The following is a 20,780-nucleotide window of genomic DNA, read 5'->3' on the forward strand; positions in this document are numbered from 1 at the left end:
ACAGTGTTGTGGAACATTGTGAGACAGTTTCGAATCTTTTTGGGATACAAAATTAATGAAGCTAAAACAAAGGCAATAGCAGTAAATTATGTACCCACATATGAATTGGTTCAGCAATATCCATATTTATGAGGACACGATAAAATGAAGTATTTAGAAATATGGATTAAAAATTATTCTGGTATGGCAGCTAATGATATATAGGAAGAGACTAAACAAAAGATAATACAAATACTGAGAAACTTTGTTATATGGATATAAGATACAAGCAATTAAAATGTTTTTAGTCCCATTAGTCTTATACACAGGTCAGGCATATTTTTATCAACCAGAGAAGAAGTTCTGGATAGCAATTAATAAAGAGCTGAAGGACTTTATCTGGGAGAGGAAGACAGCAAGGGTCAAGTGGGATACGCTGATTCTTCCAGTAGAACAGGGCAGATTCAGATTACCCAATTTGAAGGGGTATTTCAGAGCTACACAGTTAAGGCTCGTACACATAGCACAAGCAGAAAACTATAATTCAAAGTGGAAAGGGAACATGATACTGAAAGGGGGGCTCAAGAAATAAGGACAGACTGGCAGTCTGGATGCATGTCTTTAAGGAGAATAACAGTAATCATACAGTATGTTATATCTATAAAGTAGCAGGAAGTATCCTAACAACTAAGCCAACACAGGAATGTAGAAAGGAGATTCTGCTAATAGGGATGACTGTGATTAGGGATACAGACAATAGGCAAGATGGGGCTGGAATTTATTGAAGAAAACTGGCAAAGGAACCAAGGTAATGGGAGCAAATAACTAGAGAGGGAAGGATAATAGAATGGGAAGATGCCAATAATTTATTTTTAAATTGCAGGTTAGAGACTGCCTTCCCTATCAAGGACTGATTTCAGAGTACAAAAAAGAGAAGGAAATGGGGGGGGGGGCATCCTAAAAGTAAGACCAGCACTTGTAGAGTCTTTATTAGAATCTAGAACAGAAGCTGCCATTAAAAAGGGAATAATTACTAGGGTTCCTATTAAATGATCGAAGACACATTCTTTCGAATGCGTCTTGATCGAACATGAAAGCACAAAAAGGCAAAATATCGAAACGGCATATAAGCAAATTCTTTCCCTGGGAAAGAAATTGCTTGGCCGCTTCCATTACTTTGCAGTTTTCGTGACTGTAGTGTGATCTCGAAGTTGGTATATTTACGCAGGGGGGTGCGGGGGCACAGCCCCCCACATCGGGGGCTGCGGGGGGGGGTTATGTAATGTTTTACATTTTTTTTTATTGTGGAACAGCGATTTTTTTCCCTTGGAAAAAAATCGCTGTTCTAAGCATTCGAAATTGTAAGCTTTCACTTACATGGGTTCAATAAATCATCATTCGCTTTTTTAAGCGTTCGATGATTTAACATAGACCCTAATTAGTAGTGCATATAAAATATTGCATAATAAATATAAGAATCAATCAGAGGTTAGAAAGGATTGGGAAAGAAGACTGGAAAAGCAGTTCACAAAAAAAAACAATGGGAGGATATATGTATGTCTCCCAAATATGCAACAAAATCTAGGTTTTGAATTTTTGCTTGGAAATGTTTACATAGAAATTTTTATATCCCAAGTAGACTCCAGATAATTTTTCTTCAGGTAGACAGCAAATGTTGGAGGTGTGACGGGGAAGAAAGAGGTAATTGAGAACATATTTTCTGGGAGTATGGTGAGTTGGCAGACTTTAAGGATTCTCTGCTGGATACTCTCTGGAGATGCTGGGTGAGCAGATTGGTGTGATGAAGGAGATGATTTTTCTGAGCTATGATACAGAATCAAAATTGCTTAGACAAGGTAAGGCCTTGCTGTGTCTAATTATGGTGGCTGCCAAAAAAAAAAAATACTAGAAAATGTAAATCAAAACCTAAACCAACTACATTAGAAGTAGTGAATATAGTAACAGAGATAAAACAATTGGAATTGAGATCTTTAGAAAAATGTAGGAGAAACTACATAAGAAAAATTGTGTGAACACTACATACAGGGGAGGAATCGGGTTTAAAAGAAGGCAGGACTTAAATGAGCTATGTAATGTTTGACTGAAAATGATTGAGCAGATTATAAGTGATGTATAATGTTTGCATCTGGGAGTGTGTCAGTATGGTTTGTGATGTAAAATGCTTGCAACTAGGATTGTGTCGGTGTGGTTTGTTTTCATTTATATAAATGTACGATTGCCAATGCCGTAACTGATAGTTTAATAAAGATGTTTCTTGTTTAAAAAAAACTTCTGAGCATAAACTGTACGACAAAAATATGGTATAACTAATAAACTATTAACTCAAAAAAAATTGCAATGGAAAAAACAAATATCTGCATTACACAGAGACCGTATTGAGTAATACAATTAATGGAGATCAGTTTGATCATTTATGCAATAGTTTAGGGGATCCCAATTCTAGAGATTTTATGTTCTCAGGCTCTCCTATTAAGAGCCTCGTTAATTGCAGCATGGAAATGTATTGCCAAAATATGGAAATAACAAAAGCACCATTGCCATCAACTGATCCAGAACATCTTAATAGTTATTATTTGCTAAACATTTACCAAACAAAATCTTGCACCATAGTCCTCCTCATCTGCTAGGATGTGGATTAAGGTTAGTTTATGTTTTGGATTTCATTACTTCATTTGGCTAACAATAGCAGTTAGAAGTTTTACACACATTGCCTTCTTAGTTAGATTTGTCAGGTATTTTTCCTGCCTATTCAGGGAGCTAATGTTATAAACATTAGTTAGCAAGGAGCTCTATACCTCATCTTTTATTTGCAAACAATGTTTCGGATGTTTCTGATACAACACTGTGAAATGGAAAGTTAGGAATTTACCACAATGATAGATCTGTGTTGTCCGTTTCTGTCTTCTTCAATGGATGGGTCTGTGGCTCCAACCATGGGTCCATCATTGGCAACTCTAGACTTGAGGATCCAAAGCTCAGGCCCCTCCCCTTACCCATAATCCCCTCCTATTCCCAACATTACCTCAGATCAAGTTTGCCCACAATTCCACAAGCAGTGGAAACTCATCTCTAACAAACAGAATGCTGGATATAACCATCTAATTATATTCTCATCTGGAGCATACAGAGCATGTGAAAAAAGACCAGGTGATAGGTCTGACCATCATACCAAACACCAAGAAAAAAATGAGCTTCTCATTAATGGATGGGGGAAAGAGGATGGGAAGTTGAGGAAGGATGAAAGTGGAGAACATAGATCTATTGCTATGGTAAGTACATAACTTTTGTATCTGATGTCTCTTCCATCCGTTCTTCAAAGGATGGGATACAGTCCCCAGTTATAGATTCCTAGGGTGGTCTCATGGAAGGATATTCCGGAGGACAGCTGAACCAAAAGCAGTCCTATTTCTGGACAGTAAGTCCAATTTGTAATGAGAAATGAAAGAAAAAATATTTGTCCTGGTAGCAGCTGAACAAATATCATCAATAGATGTCCTTGAAAAGAAAGCAGTGGAATTAGACACATATCAGGTTGAATGGGATTTGATGGGTCTAGGTAAAGTAAAGCCCTTCTCCTTCTACACATGACAGATGCAGTCAGTCAGTTATCTTTATAAAATTACATTAGATACTCCTTGCCCCAGTTTGGCTATGGAGAAGAAGACAAAGAACTGATCATTTTCCGTAATATGTTTGGTGCAGTGAAGACAGAAACAGAACTGACAATGCATGTCTAGCAAGTGTAGCTAGCATATAGTCAACTTAAATGGAAAAATCTGGGAAGAAAAATGGAAAACGTATGGATTGGTTTAGTGAAGTTTCATTTGTCACATTCAGAATAAAGGATGGGTTTGTCTGTGAAGATACTCTGTCACTGTGAAAAATAACATACAAAGGTTTGCAAGACATGCCATAAATAATGTTTTCCAAAAAAGAAATCTGACATCCATCTTGGCTGCAGGTTCAAAGGGATAGCTGATTGACTAAGGCTTGAAGAAAAATGTTCATGTCCCAAGGAGTGGTATCCCTAAGGGGAGGTCTTAGACAAAAAGCGTCCCTTAAGAACACCTTGGACAATCTAAGGAAGGCTATACACAAACAATTTTCCCCTATATGAAAATTAGGGATCACAGCTAGCTGGACCTTAACAGTAGAATAGCTAGCTCCAACATGAAAAATGATAACCTGGAATTCCAAAACAGCAGGAAGATGAGCCAAAAAGGGGTCCAGATTTCACTGAAAGGCCCAGAAAGAAAATCTTTTCCACTTGCTTTTGTAGATTTTTCCAGGTAATAGTTTCTGAGAAGAAGTAAGAATGTGGATAACTGGAGAAGAAAGCCTCAGCTGACAAGCAACTGCTGGAATTGGAGAAACAAAGTGTTTAGTTTTAGTACCGGAATGTCTAGATGAGGTATTCCAGATAGGTGAGAAAGAAAATCTGGACTGGAGACCAGCATCCAAGGAGGGTGTTCCAAGTGATGCCATAGGAATGGAAACCATACCTGTCGAGGCCAGAAAGGGGCAATGAGGATGACTGTGATCTTCCTATCCGATGCTTTCTGCAGAATTTGGGGATGAAAGGGGAGTAAGGGGAAAGGCATACAGGAGCCTGGGGGACCAAATGGGGGTCAGAGCATCCTATGGTAACTCCACTTTTGGGGGGATCAGGGTGAAGAACCTGCTGCATTTCATGTTGTGAGTGAAAGAGTAGAAAGCATTGCAATGTAAGCCCCAGCAAAAGAAAATCTGCTCTGCCACCACTGGATTGAGAGACCACTCATGAGGTAGGAGGACAGACCCTCAACCTGTCTAACAGAACATTTTATTTCTCTGGGATGTGCATCGCTAGCAACTGGAAGGTATCGTTCACTGCCATACAAACAGCACCTTTCTACATAACAGATAGGACTATATGCTCTCCTTTTTGTTCAGTTACCAGACTATTGACATGTTGTCCATCTGGATATAAATCACTCCCAGAGGAGAATGTTCTGAAAAGCCTGCAGCAATAGGAAGACAGCTCTCATCTCCAGAATGTTGATGTGAATAGTGTCCTTGGAGGGGGTCCAGGTGCCTTGGATGATCTTTCCCATGCAGTGCCCACCCACCCCAACCGTTAAGCATCCATAGTCACTGTGGCCTTGGGAGAGGGAGGGACACAGGGTCGACCTAACAATACTTTCAGTGACCAAAGCCACCATGTTATGTGTGTCCTGCAAATGTCTGTCAAATGAATTGGGAAGCATATGGGTTGACATCTTACTGACCACTGTACTGAAAGCATCCACTGGAGAATCCTCATGTGGTACCTGTCTAGGGTGACCAGAGTAATGGTAGCAGACATTAATCCCAAAAATTGAAAAGTTAATCTTGCAGGTGGCTTCTTACAAGAAATGACGTGTGATGCTTAATTCTGTATGGATGTCAGCCTATTCTCTGTAAGTTTTGAAATCTGACCAGTTGTGTTCAAATGTGCTCCAATGAACTCTATTGTCTGGACTGGAAGAAGCTTGGATTTGTCTAGATTCACCATAATACTAAGATAAGAGCACAGATTGAGGAAGAAGTCCCTGGTATGGAGACGGAGATCCCTGGTAGGGGTAGAAATGAGTCAGCCATCTAGGTAGGGGTCACACTCGGAACCCTTGCAGTCTGAGATAAGCTGTGACCGCTGCCATGCACTCGGTGAACACCTGGCGGGCTGTGGTGAGACCAAGGAGCATGGGACCTGAACTGAAAATGAATGGCTCCCAGCTGGAAGTGGAGAAAACCTCTGGATTGCCTGTTAATTGTAATATGGTAGTATGCATCCTGAAGGTCTATCAAACACATCCAGTCATTCTTTCTCAAGAAAGGGAGGATGGACTGAACTGTGACCATCTGAAAATGTCTATTTGACATACTTACTGAGATGAATGAAATGGGCTTGAGGTCCCCCCATTTTTTTTGTACCAAAAATAATCTTCCAGAGCCATGCTGGTCTGAAGGGACCTCCTAGATGACTCATTTGACCATCAGTTTATTTATATCTATAGTAGCTGCTCTTCTTTGAGAGGGCAGAACATCTACGAGTTTCCTTGATGATGGGGAGGGGGGGCAAAGAAAGGGAAATTAACAGCTTCTGGAGATAATCTTCTGCACCCAAGCGTCTTTGGTGATGGATGTTCAGGCTTTGTCGTGCAGAGATAAGAATCCCCAGAATGCCTCCAGAGAGCTGCAGTTGGGCAAGCATTCAGGAGTGCTGATAAGGCTCCTTTGAGAATGGGCCCCAGAAGCCTTGATTCTGCAGACCTTCTCTACCACAGGGGTGATGTCTACCATTAAGAGTTCTCCCCTCTGCCACTGACAGGAGGGGTCTATCTCCAGCAGTGTTCGATATAAACACTTGGAAATACCAGAAACACAGTTTCTTGCCACTTTCTGGTTCCTGGAAAAGGGCGGGGGCATAGAAAACTGTATTCCAATGGCAGACAGGTTATTCATCTTTCTCACTCCTAGAAATTGCATCCTTGACTTTCAGTCTGAAGATCTGAGGAAAGACAAACCACTGAAGGGGCATTTACAAAGGACATCTTGAAGTGTTCTGTAAGTGCTTCAAAGCATGTCTCTTTGCAGTAATGTCTGTACCTGTGGCTCTCAAAGTGCCTTCCATAGCACTGGAATTCAAGTACACTGAAGTACTGGAAGGGGACTGCAGGATGGCCCGTTGTGAGTCTACCATTTTCTTGGCCTCTGCAGATACAGACCTTGAAAGAGATTTGGAAAGCGCCTTTGTCAAATCTCTCTGAAATCTTGTCATGTGTGCCAGACAATTCAGTGTCCTCAAGGCGAAGGTCACTGAAGCATAAACCTGCTCCCTAAATTTATCCAAAGCCCTAGACTCCCAGTTAGGGGGATGGACAAAGGAGTTCTCCTAGGCCAGATTCTTTTTTATAGACACTTGCTCCAGTGAGGACGATCTTTGGGGAAACAAGAAATTTGTCTGGTTTGGTGGTATTGCTTCAGCCACTTCCAGCTCCTTCTATGCTGGCTTTTAGATTAGGATGATCATCTCATTCACAGGAGGGATCACACAAGACATAGTTGGGCTAGACCAGAAGGCCTTGAGGAACACCGATTCCTCTTAGGAAGGGGCTTTGGAAGACTATCTGCCTTTCTGTGTCAAAAGTTCGAGGATCTACCCGAATGAGATGTCCTCAAGTAGTGATCTGAGGGTCAGAGAAAAGACCGCCTATGGTGAGAGAAACAGCAGATCAAGGTTTTCTTTTTTTTTTCTTTAGGAAAAGAGAGGTGCAATGCCTAGAAAATGAGACAAAAGAAGAAATTGGAAACCTAGAGGAAATATCTAGAAAAGAAACAACTGCACTTATCCGAGTCACCCGAGAAATGAACCACATCTTTCGCTAAAGAGCAGCAAATGAGATCTGAGGTACTGTTGGGGATAGGAGGGAATTATGGGTGACAGGAGGAGCCTGAGCTTTGTACTTTAAAGTCTAGAGTGGCCAAAGATAGATCCGAAGACCCATTTGTTGAAGAACAGATGGAAGAGACAACATAAGATTTATGTTTATGAGTTGGACTGTGGTTCCTTTTTCTCCACTTACTGACTAACCATAGACATATTTTGATCTTTCTCATTCCAAGCTCATTATCCCTGTTTTTGTAATCATTCTCCCTGTTTTTTTTTCTGAATGTACATAAAAAAATCAACAAAAATTATTTTAAAAATAAACAATATTCAAAGAGTATTTCTTTAAGCCTTGGTTATGAAGGATAGTATGCATGTATGTTAACTTAATCTGGTTGCTGTTGCTGTGCCTACTATCCTTAACGGACCTTCCAGACTATTTTTTTAAAGGAAAGTGTAATCAGCCTTCCCCATAATCAAGTGTTACTCAGACAGTGGAAAGTACAGTTGTGTAAGTAAACTCACTATAAAGAGTGGAAAGTACAGTTGTGTAAGTAAACTCACCATAACAGTAGATGTTCAAATGATCATTGCTGCAGTAGCCTAAAATATATGGGGTTATATCATGCATAGGACATAACAGTCAGCCACCCTCCAAAACTTTAAGACGCATGCCCAAACCGTTATTCAGGTTTGGGTACCACACTTCTCAGGGCATTCATGCCAACTGAAAGAGGGAGGCTAAGCCTTTATAGGATATTGCTAGGAAAAGAAAAAATATACACATCAGCACCCTGGCATAAAAAAAAAACCCACCAAAAACAAGGGGGATGAAAAGAGGAAGTGGCTGCTACAGCAGTGAACTCACTGTTATATAAGTTTACTTACACTACTGTACTGTGTTCTTCATATGGATTACTGCTGCAGTAACCCAAGCTCTATGGTGGACTGCCATAGCTTAGAACAACTGGGAGGTGGAAAGGGAGGCGTCCAGGAGACCTTGGAAAATGGTCCCAACAAAGCCTGTCCTACATCTGGAAAAAGAATCTAATTTATACTGCTTTGTAAAGTTATGCACAGGGGACCTAGTTGCTGCTTCTAGAAAGCTTCCAGAGTCCAACCCTTTCCAAAAAGCTATGGATGAAGTCAAGGCCCTTCTAGAGTGTGGCTTGACTCTGCCTGGAATAGTTTTGTTGTTATGGGAATAACAAAAGTTAATAGCCTACTTCGAAACTGTCTGCTTTGACACAGGTTGTTCTTTCTTCTTACCTTGACAAAAAATGAACAACAGATCAGAAGTTCTGAACAATTTTATTCTGTCAAGAGTCATCTGTGGACATCCAAGGTAAGAGCTATCCTTTCTCCCTCATTTTTAGTTTCTAGAAAAAAAAAACGGGGAGAGATAGTTTGGTTTAAAGTAAATTCAGACACCACTTTAGGCATGAAAGAAGAATTAGTACTCAAAGAAACTCTAGCAATATAGAAAATGAGATAAGGTTGACGCACCATAAGAGTTTGCAACTTAGGTACTCTTAATGCAGATGTTACAACAATAAGCAAAACTGTTTTTGTGTCAAGAATCTCAAGCCAGCCAAGTGAGCTGGTTCAAATAGAGCGAGTGTTAACTTCTCTAAAACAAAATAAAGATCACAGGGAGAAGCCCCCATTTTTCTGGAAGCTTCTTATGTAGTACCCCTTTCAAAAATACTTTCACATGAGAATGCATTGAAAGAGGAGGATCCATTTGCAGACACAAAGAACTGCCTGACAAATGAACCTTGATAGAGGAGTAAAATAGGCCATAGGACAGTAACTCACACAAATAATGTAAAACCAAAAAAACACTAGCCTTGAATGGGTGCTGGTTGTTTTGCTGGCACCAGTTAGCAAACATTTTCCATTTGCTTATATGTGATTTTCTGGTAGCAGGTTTTCTTGCTTCCATTAGTATCTCCTGCACATCCACAGAAAACAGATGCCTAAAAGGTATTAAAACCGTATCATCCAGGCATTCAGCTAAAGTTGTTTAAGTCAAAATGTATCAAGCACCCCGTTCTCATGTTAGCAAATCCAGTCTGTGAGGAAGGTCATGGTAATTGCCCCTTGTTTATTCCTAAACAAGGGAGCAGCACTGTTGCCTAGGCCTGAAGGGTGGCACTGCATTGATCTTTGGGGATTCCTTCTGAATCATCATATGTACCTTGGATATCAGTGGAAAGGGTGGAAAAGCATAAAGGCACATTCCTGGCCAAGGAAAAGAAAAAGCATCTTGTCTTCCACAGACCTTCTTGCATACAGTCCAGGAACAGAATTTTGCCAGATGACTGTTTAGTGAGGAGACAAAAAAGATCAAGTCAAGAAACTCTCTGTAGATGGATCGCATTTTGGAAGACCCTCTGATCCAGTTTCCATTTGCGAGGGTCTGCCTTGATCCTGCTCAGACTGCCATGCAATTTGTCTGTAGAGTGAGACTGTGCTGTAAAGATAACATGACTAATCTACAAAGGAGGTAAGATCTGACTCCCCCTTGCTTGTTTATGTACCACATCATTCTAGTATTGTCTATGATTACTTGAAGGGGTCTTAAGGACCACTGATGATTCAGAGAGTTGATAGGCTTTACAAGAGCTAGCATCTCTTCTACATTTATGTGCTTTTGTCTGTCTTTCTAGTCCCAGAGACCTTGTATTTTTATTCCCCTTGACACTGCTGAGCAAGCAAAGTGTGAGGTAGCAGTAGTAACTGACTGCTTTGGAGCAGGAGGGAGAAACAGAAGACCTGCGTTCAGGGATACCTGAAGTCTCCACCAAGTGATTTCTCTTTTCATAAATACCAGAAGTAGAATTTGAAAAGGCAATGGGTGTTAATGCTGGGACCAAAATCACAAATTTTATTAGGAGCAGATAAAAACATGAGGTGAGAATCTGGACAATTGATTGGTATGGTGGACAAGGTGAAAAAGGTGCTTGTATACTGGGGAAGCTCAGCAGCAACAGACTGTAAAACAGGAAGCAGTAATAAAGGATTCTTTCTTCACAAAAAAACACACTAAAAGGCACTTTAAACGTTTCCCATCCCCCAAACTAAGATAAACACAGTTTCTTCACAAAAAAAAATGTTTTTTTTTTTAAATTTAACAACTTTTTCCAAAAAAGTAAAAAGTGTCCCATTTAAAAATACATAAACTCACAAGATAGTCAAGAAAAATACTTTTCTGTAGCTCAAAAGTAGTTGTTTTTCAAAATAAACTTAGTTTAAACAACTTCAAAAGTAATGCAGAAGGTTACTCCCCAAAGGGAACGTATATGCCTAGCAATGGAACAGTGTTTGCCAACCGTTGATCCTTGAAACCCTGCAAGAGGAGCACTCTTCTGGATGGCAGGAAAGCTCAAAAGGGATTGGCACCCAAACCCTTTTTTACTTAGCTCATCTACAGCTGACTAATGCTTTGGGTGAAGAGAAGATGCCCTGAAGCTCTGAATGTTGTCCAGCTGTTATATCTTATGGAGAATATAACCCTTAATCTTAGACTACTTCAGTAGTGATCAGTAGGAAGAACATCACAGCTTACTAAAACTAAGTATTTGTAAACGCTGAATGTTGGCCTGTACTGCAACATGGCGTAATGGAGTGCTAGGATGGTACTGGAGGAACTAGGAAAAGGTTTGTGAAACAACAATGACCTACTAGATGATAAGGTGTTCCTCAGTTATGCAAAATCCACATGCAAACAATGCACAAATGAAATCTGTAATCATGCAAAGGAAAATGAAATATTTCCCTCTTGCCTGTATTTTGGCTATTAAATATCATTATAAAGTGGCAGAAAATAACAAAGGATCAACAGTGTAGTAGTTTATATCTATTCACCATAATCATCTTTTTAAGTGAATTTGTGAAGTAGATGCTAAGGTATTCCACAGTACAGTAACACCCACATATAAAAAATGCATCAAATACTACTTATAAATAATTAAAATGAAGTGAAACATTATCTTGCCTGTATTTAGCTAATACTTCTTACTACTTAGCATCAGAGAACAGAGTCTGTCAAACAGCTTATTTAAAATTTAACATGAAAGCAATATAGAGCATTTTATGCCAGATTTAAAAAAAGACAAGAAACATATTAGCTGTGGTGGTGGTGCTGCAGTAGCGTTGTCGCCTCATAGCAAGATGTTGTCCCGTTCGATTCTCAGCTAGAACATCTTCTGTGTGGAGGCATACGTGAATGGGGCATGCCTTCGTTGAAGGTTGTGCGTCAGGGCTGATAACCCAGTACGTAAAAATCCACTACCAATCATTAGTGGACCGGAGTTCCGCTGTGGCGACCCCTAACCGAAAGACAAAGTACTGGGGTAATCTTGCTTTGCAGTTGACATTTATGATTGTGGAAAAGCAATATGCAGCATTTTAAAATCAGTGTGAGAAAACAACATATGTGGCATCATATAAAACAAGGTGAAACATCCATCTTGCATATACCTGAACGTGACAGTGGGAAAGCTATATATGCTCTTGATAAAAAAGACGAGGCACAGTTTGCAAAAGAAAAAAATGGAGCCTACACTGCTTTCACTTTCTCACTGGAAGAGGTCTCCTCATTAACATACATAAACTCATTATTATTTTTACTTTATTTTATATTTGTCAAGTGGGTAAGTCTGCCGGTCAACTGACTTTTCAGCCATGACACAAGTCAAATGGCAAAGACATACACAGATTAACAAGAAATGAATGTAAAATATTTAAAAAAACATACAGTCAACAGAAATGGGAATATAATGCGGTAACCAGCTGAGTCAGTAATAAACAGTATTAAGCAGTATAAAAGTTTCAGTATAACTAAGGCAAATGAAGCCTTGGTCAATGTGATCACCATGATACAGTGTCAGTATGGCATTTCTAACAAGTAAGACCGAGAACCAAAAATTTGAGGAAAGATGAACAGATTGCTCTAACTCATAGACGAAGTTGCACTTACTGCTATCCATTTGGTATGCCTTGAGTTTTCCCTCAATACACTGTATACATTAATAATTCTTATAGCTTATATGTACACTGAATAAATGCTACTGGCAGAGGCATACCATGTTGATCTTTTATCTATCTGCATACCAGTTTGCTTTGATCACTGCTCATTTGCATACTGGCCTGGAACAACATTTCTGTGAGTGAAGCAACACTGCTTTTGCACATGCGTACAAGCCAACAAAAATACTGTACAAACTTAACTTTCACTTAAATAAACCTCTCTGGATTGCTACACTGTAGAGATCAATAGGGAAGTCTAAGTAGCTTGATTAGCCTACCAGAAGTGTTGTTAACACATATTCCACTTTTTACAAAAACAACTCTATATGCTTTTAGCATCTATAACATGGATCTAATTTCTATTCTTATTAGTTAGTTCATCCTTTAGATTACAGTACTGTTACTATTTGCATTTATAATGTACATTCACCACATACATGACTGTAGTTTAGATTATAGCTGAAAAGGCTACCCTGCAGGTCATTACAAGCACCTGATCAACAATCAATCAAAGAAATACATAAAGCAAATAAAACACATCGTACTAATGAAATCAAGCTGACAAAATCAATGTTTAACTTGCACAAAGGAATAGTCCACATTAAATGTAAACAAAAATAAATAAAACAGTAAATATCTCTTGCGCTAAGAAAACAGGACAGGTCAATGACTGAACTGCAAATCTGAATGTTGAGCATTAAAACCTGGACATTTTCACAGCTACACACATAAAATATGCATTTAAACTTCAGTAATTTTTATATCTCTGCAAGCTGTCTTGCCCATAAACTTTGTTTTGTCCTTAAATGCGCTGTCTTCTCTACTATCAAAATGAAACTGCATTAGTCATTCTAAACTTCCTTGCAGCATACATTGAAGGGTTTTGCTGCTGACCACAGTTACTGCTTCAGTGCTGGTTGTACTCCTCTTTCTCTAGTTCTGTACTGATGACTTGCTCTTCAGTTCTGGCTACCTTCCTCCTTCCCTAGTTTTCTGGTGCTGACTTGCTCCTTTTAGCTGTCTGTACTTGCTGAACAGTCTTTAGTTTCTCAGCTTTTCTAGGAAAAACTAACTCGAATGTGTCCTGCCTCTAAATGCCCTAAAAGGAGATCTCACTCTTTTTCTAGCTTTCCTTTCAGCTTCTGTCTCTTCCTTGTTCATTTCTGATTCATACATCATGCCTGTGATTTGCTGGATTTTCTTTTGCAAATATGCCCCACCTATACTGTAGCTTCGCTGTCCACTGGTTTTGTTGCTTGTTTCACTCGTAAGTGATGACGAAGAGCCAGAGAGGTTCATCTGGTTGAAGTTCTGAGATTTTAAAATGCTTCCTATTTAAAGAAAAGAAAAAGAGAAAAGGCATTTCAACATCTGAATATGAAACAACAGGGGAGAACACATGCTGTTACTTGAGATTAGAGCAACATATGGTTACACTTCTGAAAATCTACAACTTTTAGTGGCAAAAAATGACAAACTAAGGTACAGATATGTCACTCTCACAGTATAAGCAGATCTTCAAGAGCAGCTCTAACAGCCACTAGAAGTAAGACCACATCTTCAGTATGCAGCATGGCAAGATGTCCCAACTCTCTCCAGTGGAAGACAGCCAGCAGAAAGACATTGGGCTCAAGGTGCACTTGTCAGTAAATAAAATGGTCTTCTCCAAGTTTGTTTTAAGGCAGCATCCTCCCCCCAAAATGAGAAAGGTTTACAGTACAGATAATCATATGAAAGCAGGAAAAGAATAAATAAAGATTAGCAAATGGCTGGACAACTGGTATGCTACCAGCTACATGAGTCCTTACCCAATTTAGACAACCTTAACAAAGTAATCTGGCTGGAAACACTATTAATGGGATAGTCTACCTGTATTAAGCATCACTGTCTATGGCATAATCTCTTCATTTAGATTATGGGAAGGATAAGTAATAAGCAACGCTTGTTTTAGCATGAATAGCTGATGCTTATAATTTCAAATGAAATAATGATGGCTTGAAATTGCAAAAAATGTGGTTATGTTCTTCTTATTCCCCTGAAATGTAGTGAAATCTGAGGGTATATATTAAGAAATACAAGGTGCAGGGGGAACAGCCCACATGTAAAAGAAAGTTAATTATCCCCATCTTTGAAATTTCAGACTGCCAATATGTCACACCTCAAAATTTCAAAATGCAGCCAGTCTAAATTACAGTATGACTAGACTATGGTAAACTTCATGCACATTTGCCAAAGATGGGGAATAGGTGCTTGCACACTTGTCAAAGAAAACAGAATACTGATAGCATAAACATGTCATTTTATTTTTTGGAAGTGGTAAACCTTGCACTTCTCACATGTCTCTAGTCTCCTGGATCAGGACTTTAACAAAAACAAAAAGAAATGGAGAGAAAGAACACATGCCCATGCTTTTTGGTGTTTGCAGAATACAATGGCATTACTGCACAAGGTACATCGTCAATACCCTCTCAAGGAAAAACAAACCTACTCAGGGTATTCCAAAGGGTGGGATACAACCACATTTCTAACCAATAGAGACAAATGTTGGAAGTTGCACACTCCAAAAGCAGTACAACTCTTCACTGACATGTGTTTTTCATCTCTTTAATATAAAACCACATAAACTTGTAATCCAGAAAGTATAAAAACACACATCAAACGAAAAGTCACAATGGTTCATAGGTAGGTACTAGGTTATCGGCCCTAGGGCCTACGTAAGCCTAGCCAACAAGGTTCCCTGGCTTATGCCACACAAGAAAGTTATTTTCCTGTGCCACTGTCGAGCAGAGACACAGAAGTGACCCCCAGGGTGTATTTCCTATTTCCCATCCACAGATTTTTCTTGAAGAGTGCTAATGAAGAACTTTGCTTGACAAAGATGGGTAGCCTGTTCCAGAGTATGGGAAGTCTCCGGGACAGGAATCTATCCCTCCAGCATGTCCTGTTTATTGTGGTGACAAGGTTAAGGTCCCTAGAGCATGTAGCTCAGAGGGATTGGGATTTCTTTAGGTGTAGCATGTCCAGCAGCTCTGGGTTTGACATAGCTTTATATGTTAGGCAGAGATAACCTCAGAGAAGGCAATATGCTACGGAGTAAAGCTGGAGTTTTTTGAGGCGGTCAGTGTAGGGCATTTGTTTGAGGCCAGTAATTCTCTTTGTGAGGTACTTCTGTGGCCTTTCCAGCTGCTGCAGATGTCTTGTGAGGTACATTCCAAAAGGGCATTGTATTCTATAATGGGTCTAATGAGTGTCGAGTAGAGGGGAACAATGACCTCTTTTTTCATGGATGAGAACCCTTTTATGATGAGGTGTGCCATGTAGAAGGACTTCCTGACTACTGTGGCGATGTGACTATAAAAGGAGAGACTACTATCCACCTGGTTCCCAAGGTCTCATCACATATTCAGTGTTAAGTAGATTGCTGCCTATGTGGTAGTTCATGGGTACAGAGTTTTTACCAAAAGGGATAACACTGCACTTTTTGGCACTGAGCTTGAGGCCATGGCTCTGGCACCATGCATCTGTCTCAGCGAGGCCCTTCTGTAGGATGTCCACATCATTTGGGGACTTGACTATGGCTCCTAGTTTGTAGTCATCTGCGAACTTCGTTAGCCAGAGGCCTTCTGTGTTAGCCTGTACTTCAGAGAAGTAGATACCAAACAGGAGAGGTCCCAGAACGGAACCCTGTGGTACTCCACTTATCACTGCTTTGAGGTCAGATTTGGAGTCTGCAACTTTTACAGTGTGGGTTCTGTCAGTGAGCCAGTTGGCAACCCATCTTGTGACGTAGGGATTTATACCTAGTTTAGTGAGTTTAGCTATAATTCCAGAATGGAGGATGGTGTCGAAAGCCTTGGCGAGGTCAAGATAGGCTGTGTGAACCACCTTACCCTCATCTACGGCTTTGGTGACTGCCTCAAAGAAGTCGATCAGGTTCAGGAGGCATGATCTGCCTTTCACAAACCCTAACTGGGTGGGATCCAGAGTTTGGAGGTTACCAATGTCTTTGTTTATGAGTTCCATGATGATACGTTCCATGGCCTTGCAGACCAAGCTCGTCAGGCTAATAGGTCGATAGTTCCTGGGATCAGTGGTGGCTCCCCCTTTGTGGAGTGGGATAACTGTTGCTGTGCGCCATTCAGTGGGCACAAAGCCTGATGCGAGGCTATTATTGAACATGGTGCTTAAGTGGGGAGCCAGTTCGTTCTGAAGTTCGTGTAAAACGCAGCCTGGGATGTTGTCCGGTCCCATGGATGCTGTGTTTTTGGCTTTAGAGAGTGCAGCTTTTATCTGCATAGTTGTGATTACAGGGACTCTGCATTCTTCCTGTACAGATATCAGCCCTTTAGGGGGTGGAGGGGGGGTAAAGTTAACACTGAACCTATCTGCCAGGATTTTGGCAATATCATTATGGCAGACTGTAGACTGACCTTAATGCCCTTGCCAAGCATATCAGGGATTATAATAATCATCAATTTAAATTTATTGTCCTTGAGGTCCAGTAAAAACACGATAGGGGAGCTGCATGGCCATATTTGTTGGAAAAGGCTGAATTAATGTGGCAGGTTCGTTTAGATGCAATACAATGGCCAGGCTTAAATGAAAGTCTATCTATCAGTTGTTTGCTTAAATTAAAAGCACTTAACAGATACATTTTGGACATTTTATATATTAACGTTGTTTACTGCGGTGGTGGTGTTGTGGTAGCGTTGTCGTCTCACAGTTAGACGTTGTCCGTTCGATTCTCAGAGTGTCTTCTGTGTGGCGACATGCGTAAATGGCCGTTCCTTCGTTGAAGGTTGTGTGGTAGGCCCGGAAAGCCAGCACGTAAAAATCTACTGCCAATCATTAGCGGACCGGAGTTCCACTGTGATGACCCCTAACCGGGAAAAGCCGAAAGACACAAACAATATATTAATGTTGTTTATGGATGATTATCTGATCATCTCATTATTTTAAAAATGTTAGATCTGTTCATAAACTGTTTTTTAGATTTAAACATCACATTATATTAATTATAGCTTGTGAACATTAATACAACGCAAGGGTAACACTGTATGTGATTTTAAGAGATTTTTTTATGTAATTCTAATGTGGGCTGTGGATGTCTGCTTTTATTAGGAACTTATTCAGAGTTCTGAGTATGCAATGTTTTTTGTTTCTCTTTTGGTAGGATGATTTTAAATGGAAATGGTTAATTTGATGAGGAAGTGATGTCATGGAATAGATCCTATAAACTGGTGAATTTTAGCATAGTTAATGTATCTGATGAAGTTCCTTTTAATGTGATTTAGGGATGAAAACGCTTATATGTGTCTGCAATAAAGTGGAATTATCATGAATTGCATTGGCATTTTTAAGCATTTGATTCCAGTTTGGATTTTGGTTGTTTTTATTGTCTACAGTCTGCCACTGTAACCAAATAAACTTGGCTGATGATGGTAGTTAAAATGCTCTCTGGCATATGGACTAAAATCACACAGCATAACCTCACCTTTGCAATACAGCTATAATATTACAGTTGCTTCTGCTCCGGTCAAAGAATTATGGACATAACTGATATACAAGTACTTTTATTACATCTTCTGATCTCTGAGGGGAATCCTCTGCCAAAGGTTTAACACATGGAGGCATCCTCCTTATACCCTCCTGACTGCCTCTTTTAACAAACTCAAAATTACTACAGTCAACATAATCACAGAACCTGTTTTTATTTTTACTCAGGAAATTATGTTTGTTTTCAAACAAAAATGTTCAATTAACAGTATAAACAATAATAAATGTAGAATGATACAATTACAAGATATAATAAACAAAGCAAACTATGTATAATATATACAAAGGCCTGAATTCAAAGATTAAAATAGTTAAAGCTCCATCAAGAAATTCTTCTTTCTCTCACTTGTTGATTTTTATTTTAACTCTTTAGACATCCGAGATAAGATTCTGCTAATAAAAATGAATAACAGTTATCACTTTCAACCGAGGACTACTGGTAAATGACTTAGGATGAATTCTTTGTTCTTTTACTTTTGATTCCTTACAGGCTATTTCTTTTAAAAAGGATAAAAAGACTCCAAAAGAAAGTGATTTTACTTTTGGCTACCTTTAAAGCTTATCTTGGCCACTGCATGGGTAGACAAAAATTTACATCAGGGTTATCATGTACAACCATGCTCAATTTGGAAGATGAGCACTATTAAGTGCCTGAAAGAGGTCTGCATATTGCCCCTGTGATCTATTGCCTAGTATGTTCCTATCTGTTAACTAAGTAAACCCAATGGACAGAAGAGTCCCTTTTCAGGGGTAATCAGGGAGTACTGTCTGGGTTAAATGACTTGTTTAAAGTCATCCTCCACCTGCAAGAAAACAGACTAAACTAGACATAAATCAAATTACAAACATGGAATTCCACTTGCAGACTGAGTTAAGTGAAAGTTAACTATGGCAGAAGGAAGCAAAGATCATGTATTACATAGAATACTTATATCTGTTGTACCTTAATTCTAGGGGGCCACTGTGGTATAAATGATCCCTACTAAAAGACGTGCTACTCCTGGAGCGGAGATACAGACAAACATTGTAGCTGGTGACCATCTGTGTGGGTGCCCTCTGAAGGTTCTAGTTAACAGCAAGTTTTGGTGGCAAAAAAATACTGCAGTGCAGAAACCATTTGCAAAGCTTCTGCTTCCCTAACTTGCTGTTATCAGCAAAGATGAAAAGCCACTCTTTATTTGTAAACTTGTGTATAATGTGGGAACATAATCCCGAATGTCAGCACACATTTTAATGATTGTAGAATATGCTCAACCTTCTTTTGAGGCTCCAGAAAAATAGAGGGAGGTGAATGAATGGGTTAAAAGATACCTTGAGCATAAATTAAAGAAAAAAGTAAAAAGTTATTCTGAACGATACTCTGCCTTTGAGGAAAATCAAGGCTTCTTGCACATATAATGACCTCCAGAAACAAAGCCTTCAAGGATATGAACCTCAGGGTTGCTGAACTAAATGGCTTAAAGGGTAGATGATGGGGTGTGTCATAATCAAAGTTCAGATTTCATACTTAAAATGCATGGAGGCAAAGAATTCTCCTCGAAAGCTGCTTCACTAGGTGGTTGTTGTTGTCTTTCGGCTTTTCCCGGTTAGGGGTCGCCAGAGCGGAACTCCGGTCCACTAATGATTGGCAGTAGATTTTTAGTGCCGAGTTGCCAGCCCTGACGCACAACCTTCAACGAAGGTACGCCCATTCACACATGTCTCCACACAGAAGACGCTCTAGCTGAGAATCGAACAGGACAATGTCTTACTGTGAGGCGACAATGCTACCGCAGCACCACCACCGCAGTGTTGTTTCACTAGGTGGTGATAAAGCAAATATTTTTTCTTTCTCTCCATTAAATCAGGGAAGACCAAAAAGGCTGAAGCATGGACCTTTACGGCAGAATAAATAAGAATGAGGGCAAACTGATGTCTGAAGTAAGACACACAGATCTGCAATGAACAAAAGGAGTGGCACTGGGAACTTTGTAGCCCAAAATCAAGAACAGCCTTGTTCTACTTTACCATTTAGCCCTCATGCAGAGATACCAAAGAGTCTCATGAGCCTTTGAAAACAACAAAAGGAGTGCTGGTAGGGGGGGTGGCCATTACAAGAGAATCCACTAAGTTGAATATGACTGCATTCTCAAAAGCAGGCTTATTACAATATGAAAAACAAACTGATGTAAAAAATCTAACAATCTGGGTAAAATTCAGTCACTGGTCAGTCACTACACTCTCTGAATATCAGCAAAGAAGAAATCTGGGGAAAGTAAGAGAAAATCATTTTGAAAATGAAAAGAAAAAAAAAACTCTGGTTCAAAACAGCCTTGTATCTGTTCAGCAAAAAGCAGTTAAGGTTCCAGCTTCTGTACAAGAGATTACTTTCAGTAATTTAAAGGAAAAAATAAATCAAATGCATGTTTAAAACAAGTGAAACACTTGAGGAATTCATGTACATTCAAATGACAAAAGACTATAAAGAACAGAAGAACCTTTAAGAATCTACTCAGATGATCTGATAAAACTGTAGAACTTAAGAGATTATAATGAAGAAACAATTGTTAGAATATGAGGCTTTCAAGAACAACTGTTTCAAAAACTAGCAGAGTTAGAAGATAAAAGTACTCAGAAAGTCTGAAATTTTCTGTTATAAAATAGAAACTGGGAGGAATAGATTGCATTCATTTTATGAAAATACAAATAAGCAACTGGACTGATATACCACATCAGGATTTGTAATCTGCAAAGGCACATCAAGTATATACTCCAAATCTGGCCTTGAAAAAGAACCCGAGAC

General features: G+C 39.5%; 1 protein-coding gene across 1 annotated transcript in view; it reads right to left on the minus strand.

Annotated features, from left to right (window-relative positions):
• Window positions 1–12,995: 12,995 nt before the first annotated feature.
• Window positions 12,996–20,780, minus strand: part of LOC122800441 (rap guanine nucleotide exchange factor 6-like) — a 141,945-nt gene continuing 134,160 nt past the window's right edge. Inside the window, exon 4 of the mRNA XM_044069886.1 lies at window positions 12,996–13,773. Within this exon, the coding sequence (XP_043925821.1) occupies window positions 13,511–13,773 (263 nt within the window). The 3' untranslated portion in view covers window positions 12,996–13,510. The remainder of the gene's footprint in view (window positions 13,774–20,780) is intronic.

The sequence above is a fragment of the Protopterus annectens genome, chromosome 4.part0 (assembly GCF_019279795.1).
Source record: "Protopterus annectens isolate FY-2018-M chromosome 4.part0, PAN1.0, whole genome shotgun sequence".
Lineage (NCBI taxonomy): Eukaryota > Metazoa > Chordata > Ceratodontiformes > Protopteridae > Protopterus > Protopterus annectens.